Source organism: Lissotriton vulgaris, chromosome 11, assembly GCF_964263255.1.
Source record: "Lissotriton vulgaris chromosome 11, aLisVul1.2, whole genome shotgun sequence".
NCBI classification, from domain to species: Eukaryota; Metazoa; Chordata; class Amphibia; order Caudata; family Salamandridae; genus Lissotriton; species Lissotriton vulgaris.
The window spans coordinates 382,233,947-382,252,509 of record NC_141699.1 but is presented as its reverse complement, the minus strand read 5'-3'; the positions used below and the strand labels follow the sequence as shown (position 1 = coordinate 382,252,509).

The following is an 18,563-nucleotide window of genomic DNA, read 5'->3' as shown; positions in this document are numbered from 1 at the left end:
ATCTCCACATTAAAGATCGAACCAACCTCTCTCACTAACCCAACTATCCCTCAGTCAACGTGGAAAAAAACAATAACAAAACAAACCATTTTAGTTTCATTTCAGACTGACGTTGCCGGGCTATCTAAAAACGAACTTTTTACCGCCTTGAAAGAATCATATATCAAGGGGAAACCTCAACTATACTTTAACTACTCCCTCAACCCCCAGACTCGCAACAAAATATTACACATGAGGCTGCTAGCCCTACCAATCTTTGACTTTAACCCACATTGGGCTTGGTGGAATGAGCAGCCCATTTGCAGGTTTTGCAATTAAATACATGAGCCCTGGCTCCACCTGATTTGCTGCTGCCCATTCTTTGCTACCGATCGACGCCGCTTACTGATCCCTGTCTTTCGGGTACAATCACTGAGACAATGTAGGGAAGCATCGACTTTGTGTTTTAGCAACAATTCAGCCCAGGTCCTAGCAAGAGCTTGGAAGTTCGTTAATATTATTTTAACCGCACTGCATAAACATTTAGCATTAGGAATTTGATCATGATTTTATACATTTGAAAATTTTATTCTAACATGCATTGCTATGTTTGTAAATTACGGTTTTTATTAACTGTATAATAATAAAGAAAGAAAGACAATAACAGGCCACCCGGCCAGGTAACTCCATTCATTTACTGGAATGACCTACGTGACAGTGCACGGGCCATTCTGGAAAAGTCGCTCTCCAAAGAGACGAATCAAGTAGTGCGTCAAGGAGACAGCAGGCCAATCTGTGGAGTCCCCACTTCTGCAGCAAACAAAGGGCAGGAGTCAACCCCACCACAGGCCCAGGAGCACCCGGAGGGTGGGCCACAGGCCAGGCCCAACATGGTGCCTCTATTATCCGTTTTAGCAGTAGTCAGTGTTCCGAGGGGTAGAGGCAGTAGTTCCTGTGGGGGACGTCCCTCTGTTACAGCATTGTAACATAGGGTAGGGTCAAGGGGCACCTGCACTATCACCCCATAGGATAGAATTTTAAAGAAGTTGGGTTGAGGCCCATTTAAATGCATCAAGTCTTATGTGTAAGTTTTATATGTTAGTCAGAGGATGAGGTGGAATGGACGCGTGAGGATGCGCCATCCTAGAAGCGGAGATGTTGGATAATATCTTGCATGTTTTTGAAGGAAATCTGCTCCTTTTGCGTAGTGTAAGCCAAGACATTTTCACTATGGACTATTCCGGGCGCAGGGTCTTGCAATTTGATGTTTGTGGTGAAGACTGGTTGGTCTCATCAGTGTAAAATTGTATGTTCACAATATTCTTAGCCTCCCATAGTTGAGCGAACCATGTGGCGTCTGCCCTCCCATTGGAAGATAAGCGCGAAAGGTGGCCCTATTGGTACTTGGCAATAAGTTTGCGTAACGTTTCCGTGACCGGTTTAAGGTCTCTGCGCCGTTGTACAGTTGCAGGAGTGAGATCTTGGAATATCTGAATGGAGTGGCCCCTACAGACCAGGTCTACTTTACGCCGCAAGGCTTGCAGGATCGCTTCTTTTTCAGTGAAAAAGTGTACTTGTGTGAAAATGTCCGGTATAAAGTCTGGGCGTCCTGGGGCCGAAGTCATACGGTGTGCTGTGTCCAGGGCTGAGGTGGGAGGCATTATCGTCCCCTCGGATCATCCATGAACGTCATAATGTTCGATCCTTGCGTCCCTCTGGGGATTCCACTCATACGAAGGTTGTTCCTTCTTCAATTTTCCTAATCTTCTTGCTTCAGTTGACGTCAATTTGTTGCTCCTCCTAAAGTAGCCAATCTCCATCATAGGTTTTCCTGGCCTTCTGAGCAAGTATCTACCGTACACTCAAAGTCGTCAACGCGCCTGCCTATCTCTGTGACATCGCATTTAAGTTCATGGAGGCTGGTTTTGAACTATGACTTGAAGGAACCAATTTCAGATCTAATTTCTTGCTAGAAGTTATTCGTGTAGGCCTGGGTGAGTGGGCCAGTGGAAGGATTTCTGAGTGCAACCGCTGGGGAAGGATCTGTGGAGCCTGTGGTCAAAGAGGGTGCTTTTTGCCTCAAGGAGGTGACATGATTGTCTTTAGAAAGGTTGGCAGAGGTCTCCTTGATAGGCTTGCCTAGCGGCATGGCAAGAGGGTATCACCGTGCTCAATAAATGGTGGGTGAGGAAGTAAGTGGTGATCCGTTTGTGGAAAACGCCACCAATGGTATAGGTCCCAAAGTGAACTTGTTTCAGCCAGGCGCCGAGAGAGCCAGGATGATGTGGTATGGAGGCAAAGAGTAAAGCCTCTGAGCTCATCAGGCAGTCCAGAGGGACTCCAAGTGTATGCTGATGGATAGTTAGAGACCAGTCACTGTGGCAAGGGCAGCCCGTCCCTGCCTAGCAGCCCGGCTGTGAGGCCCACAATGCAGGAGATAGCAAAGAGGAGGAGGAGGAGATCAGACGTCCCTATTGCTGGAGAGTTTGAACGGAGGAAGATCCAGGGGACATATGTGATGGTTGATAGAGCCAGAGAATGGCTATTGAAAGAGTTTTCAGGCCAGGTGTGCCTCAACATAAAAACGTATGGGATGGGGCAGTGTAAGATCAAGGGTCCCTGAGTGTCTCCGAGTGTGTCCCTGAGGAGGTAGAGGGCGATGCCTGGGATGAGAGAAGCTAAGCTGTGCGATGTCACACTGGAATTCAGCCCGCCAGGCTTACCAGGGGTGAGGGAGGTTGCCACCAATCCCGAGTGGGCTCCCCCAGCTGCCCCCAGGGCCAATCGCCAGTAGGGGAGGGTAATGCCTGGTGTAGGATAGTGGTGCCCAGCAGGGTCGGAATCCGGGCTCAGAGTAAGGTAGGCAGTGGACACAGGAGAATCAGGATAGGAGGTCTCAAACTGGTGATGCGGCGAGGCACTGAGTGAATGGGCAGGACCCTTTCTAGGCCCGCTGTGCGATTCCAGAGCTGGCACCCACCCCTGCAGTGAGGCGCTGAGCTCCAGCAGCAGGGGAGGGAGTCAGAAGTCCCGTGGTGTTCAGACGTGGCATCCTCAGTAGGCCCCCGTTTGCTGCATCTCAGCTGAAGCCAGTGCTAGGCCCCAGCCGTACACTTCCACACCAGGTAGGATGCAAGATAATGAGGTCGACAAAAGTGGGCCGCCCGTCTGAATCAAGGGGCAGCCTGCGGTGCAGTCCCCACCAGACCAACCCGGGCGCAGCGAGCGACGTCTCAGCAGGCTGAAAGAAGGTCAGAGCAGGCCAGGGAGACCTTGGTCGAAGGCAGCAGGGGAAGTGCCATCAGGCAACGAGAGGCAGCGGGGGGGTTGAGACTCCAGTAGGATAGCGGATTCTGGCCACGATGCTAAGGAAAATGGCTTGAAACGCTGTCAAGGGAGCGGAGACAGAGTCTCTTCTCACTCCTTCGCCGGCCATTACCTACAGATTTGGTATATTTATGTGATTGTTTCGGCCAAATTAGAATTCGAGGGATCCAGATGACTGGCGTGGTCAGCAGTCCTAGTTTTTTTTGCTACATTAATGCGATTACACAAGGCCAGATGAGGATTAGATGCTGGAGTTACAATATGGCTGTGAAGGTCGTCAGTCTAGTCTTTTTGATATATTTAAGCAGGTTGAGTAAAACCGCTGCGTCCAATTTAGATTCTTCATATGAGCAGACGCAGGACTGTCCTTATTTTTACACATTAGCACAGGTGCACCACATAACAAATTGGACAAAGAATTATATAGAATACATGTCCACAAAATATTCTTCCAAATGTCTTTGTTTATTCAATGAAGTCTTTAAAACATAGTCAAGGTGATTGAGACACAGCTGACGCGCTTCGTCCTTATCAGAAGGACTTCTTCAGGGCTGTAGATTCAACAAACATAAATACACTCATAAAGATATATACACGGACATCAGACGACAACAATTAACAAAACACAGGCTATTTACAATAATTCTCTGAACATAAAAAACAAGCATGGTTTATTGTTTACCTTTCTGATGTTTGACGAAGTTTAACATCTTCATATTCAAGTATTATTGACTAATCTGTACATGCGGAAACCGAAAGGGTAGCAAGCTACATGGTGAAAGCTGAAGAGCAGAGAAATTATTTATAGTAAGATAGAAAGGGTAAATCATGCCATCCAAGAAGGATAGAAAGGACCCAGAATTGTGAAATATCATAGACTACAACAATGACAAAACCAAACAGTGGGGGGAGCCAAAATCCCAGTTCTTTAGCAAATCAAACCTACAGTAATACCTACCAAACGGATCTTTACTCTAATGTCTATGTAGATAGATAAGTCATCAATTAAAGATATAAAGGATGCTTCCGTCCTCCAAGATTTATAAATTGAATAAAATAAAAGGGTTAAAGATCCCTGAATTCCAAGGGGCAACTATATTGATGGGTGTCATTATAGAGACCGATACTTACCATATTAAAAATTATGATTAGCGCCTTAGAATAAAAATATTGGACGAGCGGGAATGTGATAATTCCTAGTCTGATTAATCCTAATCCCAGGTTAGGGAAATAAAGGGTGTGCAAAGATAATTGCACTGTACTGTAAACGACCTAGGTCAAAAGAGACAAATAGAAAAATATTCACAATTTAATAAGTTTCGATGTGCATTGTAAATGTCAATTCGGTGATCTGGATATTTCAAGAGGTGAGTGGTTACTAGATCGATTCAAATAACATTAATTTTATATAACGAAATAATGAATTGGACTGTCCTTATATTGGTGTAGTGCACACGGCAAGGCACAGTAGTGGCATGGGCTTGTAATGGTAACTTTTTGGTACAAAACTAATAATGTATTGTATGGATATCTGGATACACTTTAGTGCAGTTACCTGATATACCTTCGGAGACCTTGATGAAGTTATCAAATTGATTCAAAAGATGATGTGACTAGCACATGACATAAGTAATTTTTGGGAATCTAAATGCATTGATCTATATGAATATACATTTACCTATATTGATACAGCTGTAGTTACTTATTACAGCAGAGTGCATTGCAGAACTGGGCCGAGACCTCTACAGGTACAGATAAATACATTTTGGAGATACGTACACTTTGACGTAGGTACACACTTTAAATAAGTTAAATACCAATGAGGTTAATATATGTTCCTTCAATTCATTTTCCTAGGTGCTTTGTCAGATGGAATGTTGTCCTGAGGAGGCCAACTTTAATTAGCTTTTGGGTCTAAACGTTGACACTGAGGTGGGGATTGTCTAAGATTAAATTTGTTTTGATTTGTCTATCAATTTTTATACTGGATTGAATACTTGATTATAGGGACATGTTATTTCACTAATGAACCTCTGAGCACTGCACCGTCTGAACTTACTGATTTGTGCTCATGCACCTCGTTGGAGAACAATACATTTGATTTATGATTAAGTTTCACATGTACTTCAACCTCATCGGTTACCTTAATTGAGACCCACGGAACTATATGTTCTATCTTTGCAGTATACCCAGGTTCCGTTGTTTGGGCAGATTGGCTTTGGTCCTGTGTATTTTTCTATTCCTGAGTAGTACAGCACTTCATGTTTAAAGATCTCAAATAGGGAAGCAGAGAACCCCATGCAAATCTTCCTTGCACATGTGGGGTTGTCTCCCAGCTTGTCTGGGTCATTTCTTTGTCATTTATACTTCAGGACTGCCTGTCTTTCCCTTGAAGTTGCAACAAAGAAAAGTAGATTGGGCCATCCACTTTAAATAGGGTGAACTGTCTGAGATACTTAGACCGATGCATCAATATCTGAGTGCCGTTGGTAAAAGGTTTCCACCAAGCAAAAGAAAGCCTTGCAGTGAGCCAGCCTTCCGGTTTCAATCAGTCACCAGCACTGGCGTTCCTTTGCTTGAATCACAGATATAGATTACAGGGACATCTTAAAAATGTTGGGGGACCTGGGCCAGACATGGCTTGGGGGGCCCCTGTATGGAACCGCTTTGAATTTATGATGCAATTTCAGCTTTTTCGTGCCCTCTTTGGCCAGGTCACTGACCGTGCATAGGCTCACTCGTCCAATTTCTAAATGTGTTTCTATTTAAGTTTTAGGGATAGTGATGTGTGTTTTCAATTTTGTAATATAGCAGCAGACTCGCTGCCATTTCTCATATGGGAGGTCATGTTTTGATATATAAGGAACTCTTTTTATGGATGTTGTATGGTATCCATAAACACAACATTTCTCTGCAAAATGCCTGTAAATAAAATAATCTGTTTCGAAAATCGTTCATGGTCATCAGGGCAGAACTGTGTGGAGATTAGAGCCAGAACTATCAGAGCCCCCTGAAAGGATGGGGCCGTGGGCCAGGGCCCACTTTGGCCAGGTCTTAAAACGTCTCTTGATAGATTAATACAAAGAGGAAACTCGAAGCATTTTAGGAGTTACAAGTGGATGAACATTAGATCTAGATTAATGCAAAGAAACTCAAAGCTTTCTAAGAGTTACAAGTAGATAATAAGAACCTGAGTGGATTTCACTAATAAAATATAGTTATTGGCAGAAATAAGGCTGTGTACTGCCGATTTAAGCTGATCAGGTGCCTGGAAAAAGCAGCGCGAAACACTTGTCAGATGGCTGTGAAGATGATTTGATGGAAATTTGAGAAGACTAAACATTGTGAACATCCATTGATCACATTCTTTTGCTTTGTGTTCCATAAGAAATATATGGACTAAGACCGTGAAACTGAAATTATGGCCGGGGGGTGGAGGGCGGCCCTCCTGACCTTCAGATGCTGCCCCCCGGGTTAAAAGCATCACCAAGATGCTGTTTACTTCAGAGAGCACTATCGTGCAGAAAGATGTTAAATAGGAAAGCCAACTGAAGTAAAGGAAAATTATTTAATACAGCATCCTGCAACATTTAACTACCCCCAGGGCCCCACTACTCCCATCCTGCTAGCATCAATGCGGCCCTCCGGCCCACCACAGACCATACTTTGTTACTTTGTGGCTCCTTGGAAAATGTTTGAGTATCCATGAACTATGATATAAAAAATATTGGATGTTTATGAAAAATATTTTTGTTGGTATCCTATCACTTCCTAATTGCATCTAACTTTATTGATCGATTACTCCAATCTTCCTTGTAGGGAACTAACGATATGGGAGATCAAGTGTACCAGACTTTTTCTTGGTTGGCCCCATTATGTTTAGCAATATGTGTTGTATTTGTGGGAGGGTGGTGTTCACGTGTGTGTGCGCATGTGCGTGCATCGGTCTATACCATTTGAAGTACATGGCATTTGGAAGTATTAGTATGTGTATTGCCCACCTTGAAATATATTACCAAGGTAATTAAGGGTATGCTGCCCAGTATTTACACACTGGTTTTGGCCTCAAAGTGCTTGCTGCCCATTGCCATTGAAATTTGTGTCAAACCAGCACTTGTGTGCCTGGTTGGTTAAGTGTAAGTTTATAATGTGACCTGTGTGGTGATGTGTTGCATGAGAGCTAAGTAAGTAAGTAATATTTTTTATTTGTATATGATTAATTAAAATCTTTACAAAAATATAAAACGCCATATGACAGTACAAATGATTTAAAATACAGCAGTTACTATTGTCAATTCAAGGTTGTTATTAAGTCCCGATGAGTCTTTCAAGTGTGCTTGAATCTTTCCTTCATTAAATCAAAGAACTTCACAACCTGACAATTCAGTTTAATATCGCTGGAGGAAAAGCACAGTTTAACTGCCTACCTACAGGTCCGAACGGCATGTGATCTAAAAAAAGGTAGCAACCGCTTATGCCTCAGGTCCATTAGTCTCGGGCAAATGCATATCACATGGATGATGTCCTCCTTGCCAGATTTACACAGGCGACATAGGGCCGAGGCGTGAGTTCTCTCCCATGGCGGCAGGTGCGGTAATATTGGGATAGCTCCAAGGCGCAATTTCAGGAACTTTTCTTTGATTTTTATTTTCATCCCGATATTAAGATATGCTTGTGGCCGTATTTTGCCGTGATCTCCCACCGTTATCCATCCATGCGCCCTGTTGGCTAGGTCTTTCTTATCTTCTATTGCCGAAATTATTCGGGCAGATTTTTTTGCCAACTTTTTGAAGGACTGGTGGTCTATGGCGGTTTTCCAAATATCGGATAAGCCTAGCACATCAAGAGATCCGAATAGGTAGTCCCTAGGCAGTGAAGTGTGACATCTAAGTAGCTCTTCCCAGACGCTGGCATTTAAGGAGTCAGGGTCTGCATCGCAAATCTTGCTCCAGTTAGTTACATATGCACTCCGTCTTTCTAGTGTTTGTTTGACCACCCCAAATTCTAAACGAATTTGGGCCGGAGACGCATATTTGGAAAGATTGAAGATGGCCCTGTAACAATTGGCTATGACTGTGTCTAACAATGCAGCGTCCTTCCCATGCAGCGATTCACTCCCATAGGTGAGCGTTGGTTGAAGTTTCGCTCTGAGGATTTCAAGGAACGGTTTATGGGTGAGGTCAGGGAGTTTAGTCTTTAGTGATTTCAGCGCGAGGTGGGTCATTATTGCCTTCCCTCGGATGGACTGGAGCTGAGGCCTAGACGTGTTCTTAGAATCCAGCACGACGCCAAAGTATTTGTATGTGGCTACCCGTTCGAGCTTTACTCCGTTCAGGTACCAACAAGGGATCCTTTTCTTCCTGTAGTTCACCGTCATAACCTTAGATTGTTTCACTCTAGCACACAATCCTCGCATTTGGATTACATGGTCATGTCCTTAGACATGTTCAGCTGGATAACTTCATTCAGAAATAGACGTGAATGATTTCAGCGACCACCTGCCCTTGGTGGCTGAGATAAAACCCAATTCGGCAGAGGAAAAAGAACGCTACATTGGCCCAGAAACAGAAGTCCGTGCAAACTTAAAACGGATACGGTGCAATCTTGACAACATCGACCTTATTGATTCAATCGCGAAAACCCTCTTCCACCAAATTCATTGCTCATCTAAGTTGGCGAACGTCTGGCATGACTTCATCATCTTAAGTTGACCAAAGTGTTACAGTACTCAAATTAGTTCTGTCACGGGCACCTTGTTGGTGTATTCATGAAGCCCTCACCCACCAACCTAGTTGGTGGCATGCTTCATCATCGGGCCCACCCAGTGACACCTAGTATGTCCCTGGTGTGCTATGACGCCTGATTACAGCGGAGCTGGTATATTGCTGAGAGTGCAGTGAGGTTGGGTGAGTTGTGATTTAAAACTGCTTGGTGGTGGTCCCAGTACCCGAGGGTAAATTATATTTTAATAACTGGGCCGTCACCAGCGGTTAAAAGTAAGGCTACAGGACGCGTGAGGGTGGCGAGTTACTGCCCCCTGCGTCCTTCAGATGGTCGACATGTTTCAGCCAGTGCCTTAGAGTATTCTGGCTTTCCTCAGGACCGTTTTTTAAAAAGGTGTGGTGTGATAAAACAGACTTAGTGTTGTGGTACAGACTATGTGATACACTCACTAAGGCGTTTTTCTATATGTGAGAGGGGGATTCCCTTCTCATGCATACGCTTTGGGTTATTAGCCAAGGCTTCCTGGAGGGAAGCGGTAAGGGGATGACCAGTCTTTCTGGTCAGTGCCTGCCTTGTACCTGGTGTCCCGCCGTCGTCCTCCGTTAGGAAGCCTTGGCTAATAACCCAAAGCGTATGCATGAGAAGGGAATCCCCCTCTCACATATAGAAAAACGCCTTAGTGAGTGTATCACATAGTCTGTACCACAACACTAAGTCTGTTTTATCACACCACGCCTTTTTAGAAAACGGTCCTGAGGAAAGCCAGAATACTCTAAGGCACTGGCTGAAACATGTCGACCATCTGAAGGACGCAGGGGGCAGTAACTCGCCACCCTCACGCGTCCTGTAGCCCTACTTTTAACCGCTGGTGACGGCCCAGTTATTAAAATTTAATTTACCCTCGGGTACCGGGACCACCACCAAGCCGTTTTAAATCACAACTCACCCAACCTAACTGCACTCTCAGCAATATACCAGCTCTGCTGTAATCAGGCGTCGTAGCACACCCGGGACATACTAGGTGTCACTGGGTGGGCCCGATGATGAAGCATACCACCAACTAGGTTGGTGGGTGAGGGCTTCATGAATACACCAACAAGGTGCCCATGACAGAACTGATTTGAGTACTGTAACACTTTGGTCAACTTAAGCTAGTCCTCTTTGTTTAATCACATATAAACCCTCGGGGACTCGGACTAGCTAACTAGTCCTCTCTCTCCCTCTTGTTACACGCATGACTTCATCATCACCATCGGGGAACAACTGGGTAGTACCAGGCCTACCAATTCTTGCCTTGTGATGGGACCCTCAAGCACGAGACAGATGCGGTTGGATATGAAAACACAAAAACGCTTGATTAACCAAACTCTGAGGCGGGTACGAAAGGATCAGGGAAACCCTAGTTTGCAAGTAGTGCTGAGGGAAGCAAAAAAGCAACTCAAACGGCTGAAATGGGCAAGTCAAAAACAAAGGAATGAAGAACTTTGGGGGAAACTGGTCCACGAAGGAAAGCAAAAAAACAGTTCTAGGTTCTGGCAAATGGTGAAAAGAATCCAGAACCCTGACCATCTGGGGCAAAATTCGCACATAGCAGAGGAAGTATGGACCAAATACTTATTGTCACACTTTAATAATGACAATATAGGAGATACGACAACAAAGTCTCCCTGCATGGAAATCACAAAGCTTGGTCGTGATGGTAACCCCAGCAATCAAAGCGGGACAATCATGTGTGGATTGGGGGAGTTTAAGGGTATGACCTTACCACAACCAGAACATTTAGAAGGGGAAGGAAGACCTATAAAGGACATGGAGACAGGGCTCACAGGATAGACCCCAACAGACATCGGGCGGCGAATCACCAAGGGAAGACCGAATGGGGCCCCGGGACCGAATGGAATCCCCTCCATGTTGTACAAATCTGACTTTGTCTTTTGGAGTGCATCCTTGGGTCAGGTCTTTAACGATGCCAGACTTACTTTATCCCTTCCGGACTCCTGGCATGGGTCCGTCATTAGTCCGATATATAAACATGGGAGCAAGAGTAATCCGAATAGCTACCGTCTCATTGCTTTGCTTGACATAGAAGCAAAATATTTCGGCGGTCTCATTCTGGAAGAACTATCGGAGTGGGCGTCCGAAAAAGCCATTATCCCTCCCAAGAAAACAGGCTTCCGTAAAGGCCAAGGGACAACAACCAACATCATGGCCATGTCAATACTGATGGGCGAAGCAAAAACCACCAAGCAACCGCTATTCCTCTCATTTATTGATAACACGGCGGCCTTCGACCATGTGGACCGAAACAAACTTTGGGGAAAACTATTCAATTGGGGCATTCCGAAACATCTCCTAGATGTCCTAATACTGCTTCACTCTAACACCTGGGTTAAAATTAAACTTGGAACTGGCCAGCACCTCTCGAAGCAGATTAGGACAACTAAAGGACTAAAGCAGGGGTGCTTATTAGCGCCAGTTCTATTCAATCTGTTTATTTCGGACTTACCGGAAGAACTTGACAAATGCCGCAATCACGTGCCCAAGCTAGGAAAAGTCACCCTCCCTAGTCTGTTATATGCGGACGATTTAGTGCTGATAAGCCGGTCGCCAATAGGCCTTCAGCATCTTTGGAATTGTACCCATGCCTTCTCGGTAAAGAATGCCCTAGAAATAAACCGCATGAGAGCTGATTAGATGCTTCGTAAGTGGTGATGGTTATGTCATATTATGCAATGTTATGTTCTGTTATGTTACGACTATTTATTGTGCGCACAGATACTCCAGCCAAGGAGCGTCCTGGCGCAGACATGTCAGTGATGCAGAAGAGTGCACTGTTGACTGGATTGTGATTACTGTTGCCTGGTTAATAGAGTGCATGCTTCTAATGTGACCTTTCTGGGAAGTTTTGTTGTGTAATGCGTGAGGGCTGTAGGATTGCTTCACTCTCCGTACGCCTGCTGATGGTGCAGAAGACCGTGTGGTAGATAGGCAATATATTTGACTGTTTTCCGTGTCTTAACAGAGCTTATAGGTTGCTACATAGGAAGTTGGTGGCGCTTATGTTGCAAGGCAATTTAAAAAGGGAAACCGGGTTGATGTAATTGGGAAAGTGTCATGAGTGGAAAAGGGGTTTAATGTCATGCATGCAAAATTGGTATAATATCTTAAAGCAAGCAAGCATTGGACAAAGCAATAGATATGGCGTTATTTATTTTTAACGTGATCGGTTAGGGGACTGTCGATCTCTTGGTCAGTATAAGGGGAAAAAAAGAAAACTAGCTACAAACAAATGTTTTGATTTTTCTTTTGGTGCCTGAAAGCACGCATTGCTTTACTAGTTAGTCCCTAGCAATGAATGGAACTACTGTGCTCTTGTGAAAGGTCAGAATGTCGTCACTTACAATGAAGGTAACCAGTGGCGGAAGTGGGCTTAATTTCCCTGCCCTCTGGGCTATACAAGGTAGAATAAAAATGTGAATGAGAGAAAAGGAGACCAATTGATAAAGAGGGCTGGTTGAAAGCTCCTATCGAGATATATATATATATATATATATATATATATATATATCTCCCCGGATGTCTTCAAATGCTTTTGTATTATGGGCAATGCTGTATGTTTTACATTTACTGCATCCTTTAAAACCTGAAATTCCACATGTAAGTCAGTTGTTTTTAGTCTTGGATCTATGTACTAACGTTCTTTGACTCCATTAACTGCTGGGCCACGGTACACATATATGTAATTTTAGTTAAATCTAAATGTTTGGCTACCTCAAGAGCTAGAAAGGGTTTTATTTAATAAGATCATAATTTTTAATGAAAGTTGATCTGTTGTTTAAGGTGTGAGTTGAACTGATCCATGTCAGGTTGGAGATATGGAATAGCAGCACTCTGTTTTCACACTACTGTTTTACCTCTCACAGGGATGACTATGACAAGGAAGTGAAAGAGGCAAAGGAAAAGCAGAAGCCCAGGCATACTCCAGGGCCGTCTCGACCCAAGAAACCGGACCAGCCTGTCTACAATCCACGCCAGGGAGGTGAGGTTGCTGAGGGCTTCTTTATACTGCAAGAACCAAACCAGGTGCAGAGACTGGCCTCCCAACCTATCCTGCCAGGCACCGTGCTACTCTGGCTTCCTTCCCTTGCACTTAACTAGGTACAGCAGTTTCTCTGCTGCTCAACAATTGATCCTGGGACACTAGGTACCACGTATGAAAGATAGAAATTTCCTGGATTCAACTGAATGGAACCATCTATATTAAAAGGATGTAACCTGTGCTAGATTTAAATTTAGTTCTCCTGGCTCCTGACCTGTCATATCGTTATAGTTTACAATGTTTGATCTCGAGCCTTCTCATGAATTTGCCTTCCTTTCCTATCTCAGTTGTCTATGGAGCTCTCCCATCCCAGTCACTTTGTGGATTCACTGTTTCTCTGCCCCAGACCTTTGGTAGAGTCTCTGGCTGAGGTACCCCATCTAAGTCTACTACCTTCATTTACAATTGAGCATATTTTTAATCCCAAGTCTGATAGCCTAATTTAAGTATATTGGTATTTATTAACTACAGCCTTTCCCCACCTCAGCCCAACAGGGTGTAAGGCAGATAAAGCCTATCCTCCGTTCGTACTCCCCACGTGTCTGTGGCTCTGTATCACTCAAGGATTTTTTAAACAGACAACACTGCCTCCACTATTCCCTTGTTTATTACAGTTTTATACACAGTTAAAAAAATTGTTACTATCACAGTGTTTGATGATTGGCACAAATGCAACACATCACTAACCCTAGGGGACCTACTGTTTTTAATGATGTGAGGTAATGTGACCTGAGTTTGTGTCAGTGAGTGAGATAATTTAAATATGAAAACCCTCCATTCTTACTCCTAATTGTGTGACTACAGTTTTACCTCTGGGTTAGACAAAGACAACCTTCCATTAAACATTTTACTGGAAAGCACTGCTATGAACAGATAATCACCCCTTTTTTTGGGTGTTCAATATTCTATTCTTTTTTTATTTCTTTAAAATAGATAATACATTGTCAGTTTCACAATGTGGAATCGGGTCACCTTTTCCATTTACAAGATCGGGGTCAAGACTGATCTGCACATGTCTGGTTTGAAATTGAGGTGGCGTGATTGGCAAAATAACGATGGTTTGGAGTGCTACACAAGCTAATTATCGCAAGCATTCTTCCCATCACCTTTTGTGGGTTTGATTCACATTTTTCATTTACCAAAGGAAGACTGTAGTGACCAGCAAACTGACATCTTTCCATTTGAGCCCCTCTGGCTTTTATATCCGTCCATTACCAGTCACTTTTTAGGTCGAGCGCAGCGCGCATGCGCTGGTTTAGGAGAGGGCTTCTTGGAATCGCTACAGCTTTACTTGCAGCTCATGCGTGTGGTGCTCACACGCTAATGGGCTTTGCGTGCGTCTTTCTAAAAAGACAGCACGCAATTGGGCAAAGGCAGGTGCATGTCCCACCTTTGTATCCGCCCACGGCTTGAGCGAGCAGCAGCGCCATCTGTTTCCAATTATCACAACCGCGTCTCTTGGTCGTGTCAATTGTAAACAGATGGCGGTCGGCTGGCCCTGGCTTTTTTCCCCTTTGTCAATTGTTGCTTTTCCTCTGCAGAAACCCGTCGCTCACCCTCTCTCTGCCCCCAGTCTCTCTTCCTCCCTTTGGATCACTGTTATCTCAAGCTTTACGCTTCTCGCCCTACCCCTTATCGCCATACTTTGTCCTGCCAGCTCCCTTGGGGGGTTCCTCCCCTCTTCTCTATTCTATTGTACCTTCATTCCTAATTCTTATCCGTTCTCTAAGTCGTTCTCCGTGTCTCGCACCCCATCTCGCCCCCCCACTCCTTTCTGAACGATTCTCTATTTTTCTTTCCCCCTTTCTTGCTCCCACTTGCTCCTCCAACCCCCCCCACCCGCGCCAAATTTATGTTCGGGCAGTCTCTAGCTCTGTCATCTCTTCATCATCCTCTCTTTATGCTGTTTCTAGCTTAGTCTCAGCGTTACGATCTGATGGGTATGCTATCAGATGTTTGTGTAGCGCCCATTCCACCTACAGGCTGTCAAGGCGCTGGGGCTCGCTTTTAGCACTTGTGTATGGGAGTGACATAACAAGGTTTTTTTAATGTATGTTCGGCTGGGATTACAATCTGTAAGTAAAACATCGATGTCCATGGAGACCCCTTCACTATTTTATTTTATTTCTCCTCCAACCCCCTCTCCCCTCCCCGATTCCTTCTATGTTTTCCTTTTCTCTCTGCCATTATTTCCATCACATGCTCCAAGCTCTCTCCCTCTCCTCATTTTCAGCATTCCTTAGTCTGCCTCCTTCCCCTGTCTTCGTCTCCCGTTTATTACCCTCTTCCTCTCAATCTCTTTTTCTTTCTCTTCTTCACTGTCGGTGTTGGCCTCTCCATCCTGTCTACTTTTAATTCAATCGTACATCTTTACCGCTCTCGGGCTGTCTCAACCTTGCTTCTTTGTCCCGCCACATCTCTCCTCACTCACCATGTTTTCCATCTCGCCTGCTGCTTTCAAGCATCTCCAAAATTCTCCAACACTTCTCGTCTTTTCTTTTTTCACCCGCCCCTTCTCGCCTGCCCTCCGCATCATCTATCTTTTTACCTGCCTTTTCCCTGTCCATTCCCGTCTTTCCTACCCCGTCAGCACCCTCTCTCCGAATCCCAAGCCTCTGTCCCGCCTGTTTCCATTCGACCCTCTTATTGCTTCAGCTCGGAAGCGCTGTACAAATGTTTGCACTTTTCCATTCCACACAGACCTGCTTGCAGCCTCCTCCCCCTGCTACCCGGGCTCGTGCCCAGTTATTCGCCTCGTACAACTTCCTGGGTGCTTGTAACTGGCTTCCAGCCCCAGCCGTACAGGCCTTCTTATAACCATGTCACTTCAACGTTGTATTAAGTTAGCATTTTTTTTTTTTCAGCAGCGTAAACTGACCCAGTCATAATAACTTATTTCCGCATAGCGCTTCACAATGAATCTTTCAGTTTTTAAACACTGTAGTTCACCCAGTAAGGAACCAGACCCCCTGTCGTTGGGTGTTGCATGGGCTGAACAATTTAGAAAACCATGTGTTCCACTTTCTGTGACACACAAAAAATCCGTACTAGCCAGGTGGTGGTAAGAATCATGAACACACACTTTCTTCCTTTGATTTTCTCTGCACCCGTCTCCCAGTGGCAAAACGTGCAGGTCTCGCCTGTGACGCTGTTTGGCATATTAAAGTATATTACATGTTTTGGGGCTTGTATTTCCCAAAGTCGAGGGTAAAGTGCTGCATGGGCTAAACACTTATAAGTTCCTAAAGGCGAGACCTATTGGCTATGCTATCTTTTGAAACCTGAAATTCTACAGGTAAGTCAGTTTGTGTTTGGTCTTGGATCTATGTACTGTCGTGTTTTGACCCCTTAACTGTTGGGTCAAGGTACACAGAGCCAACAATTGGGCTGCACCATACACAGTTTTTTCTCTGCATACCAAGTATAGCCAATTTATATGGTGAAATATGTAAAGTAAAAAAACGGTATCAAGGAAACCTATGTGTTTCTGAGATGGGCACATGATACGGAGTTTAGGAGCAGTGGTTATTTGTAGGCCTCAGATTTTGTGGGTTCCATGTTCTAGCATATGATGTAGAGTGTATTTTTCCAAATATCATCTTTCCTATACACTGGCTTACATTTGGAAGGCACAAATGCAGTGAAATCCAATTGGTAATAATAAACGTTCTACTATTCTATGCTCCCACGTCTTCTGATGAAAATGGTACCTCACTGGAGTGGATAGGCCTAGTGGCTGCATAAGGAAATGGTCAAAAACTTAATAACATGGACACAGCACATTTTTCCACTGAAAAGGGACCCTTTTTTACCGACTGCGGGTATCTGTGGATTTTGGGCCCTACCTCAGCCAGACCCTAGGGAAACCTAGCAAACCTGAACATGTTTGAAAACTAGACACCTAGGGAAATCCCTGTTTGGTTGACTTGCGTGGTTCACTGTGTTTTGTTTACCCAGAATCCCTTGCAAACCTCAAACTTTGACGAATGGAAAGTTCTGTAATTTGCGGGTCAATCAGAACATTCAGAGACCCGACCGTCCAGACCTATAAATACTCTTGGCCCTTAATTAAAAAAAAAAACTATTGAACGGACCAAGATCCAGCTTCTTGTCAAATTTGTTTTAATTCCGTACAGCAGTTTTTGCAGTAGCTCTTCTCAAGTCTGTGGAAAATGCACGAGGATTTAGCACTTGGGACCCGCTTTTTTCTTAGAATCAGGTTGATGGATCACTCCATGCACAAACTAGTCAAAAAGTAGCCCCTTTTTGGAATGTTTTGTGGAGATTCGTCAAACCGGGCCAAAGTTATTAGCAACACAAAAACGCTTTACGTATGGAACAGCTGACAGAAGTAGAACTACCCAGTACTGACTGCTATTGGGTAAATATAAATATATATATTACCTACTGGCGGTCGCCAGTAGGTAGTTATAGTTAACACCGAGTTACCATAGGAAAATGTCAATATTCTATTCTCAATAACTTTTGACACCAATTGACAAATCTTTTCAAAATTTTCTAAACAAATTCTTTGTTGAGATCAACTCCTATGTTGAAAGTTTGGGGGTGATTCGTCAAGGTGGGTCCGAGAAAAAAGGGGGGTCCCAAAACGTGTTTTCTCCATGTTAATTTCCATAGGAAACTTCAGACAGGGTGAAGGGGTGAACGGAATTACCCCAAATTTGGCAGGGAGAATGTTCTTGATCTAGATAGCACACTTTTGTTTATTTGATGTAAATTCGTTCAGTAGTTTTTGAGAAATATCTAAATTTACAGATATCGATATTTGGGAATTCTGCCATCTGATTGGCTGAGGCGTTACAAGCACGAGATTGCTGCTGATTGGCTGCGAGCGGTTGCAACTAGGAAGTGTTGGCCGCCATTTTGTGATTCCGTTGAAGCGAGTAAGGGGAAAAAGTGAAAAAACTGGGAAAGAGAAGGGTAGGAGCACTGTAACCTCTGTGGGGTGTTTAGGGTGTGCTATAGAAGGAGTGTGAAGCTAAGTATTCACCGCTACCATTGTGAAAGTGCTGGGCTACGGAAATTAATTGAGGTATTGCCTAGAGTCTGATGCTGGTAAGGTGAGCTGGTGCCGACTCTGGGATTAAAGCGCGAGTCCAAAGTGTGTGTCTTATGCTGTGAAGTCATGTGCCCTGGCCGCTGCAGTATAGTTGTGGAAGTAGTGTCAGCATGTGTTTATACCTACTAGGACAAACTACTGACCCGTACTGGTCTGAAAGTCCTGGGGTACGGAAAATATGTGAGGTATTGTCTAGAGTCTGATGCTGTTAATCTGAGCTTCTGCCGGACTCGGATTAAAGTGTGAGCCCAAACTGTGTGTCATATGCTGTGAAGTCATGGGCTCAGGCCGCTGTGCCACATTTGTGCAAGTAGTGTCAGCATGTAGTTATAGCTACTTGGATGAACTTTTGTT

At 44.3% G+C, this 18,563-nt stretch overlaps 1 protein-coding gene across 1 annotated transcript in view; it reads left to right on the top strand.

The window, feature by feature from the left end:
* Nucleotides 1-18,563, top strand: part of C11H2orf68 (chromosome 11 C2orf68 homolog) — a 73,829-nt gene that overhangs the window by 8,048 nt on the left and 47,218 nt on the right. The window contains exon 2 of the mRNA XM_086943382.1: nucleotides 12,954-13,069. Coding sequence (XP_086799508.1) covers nucleotides 12,954-13,069 — 116 coding nt within the window. The remainder of the gene's footprint in view (nucleotides 1-12,953; nucleotides 13,070-18,563) is intronic.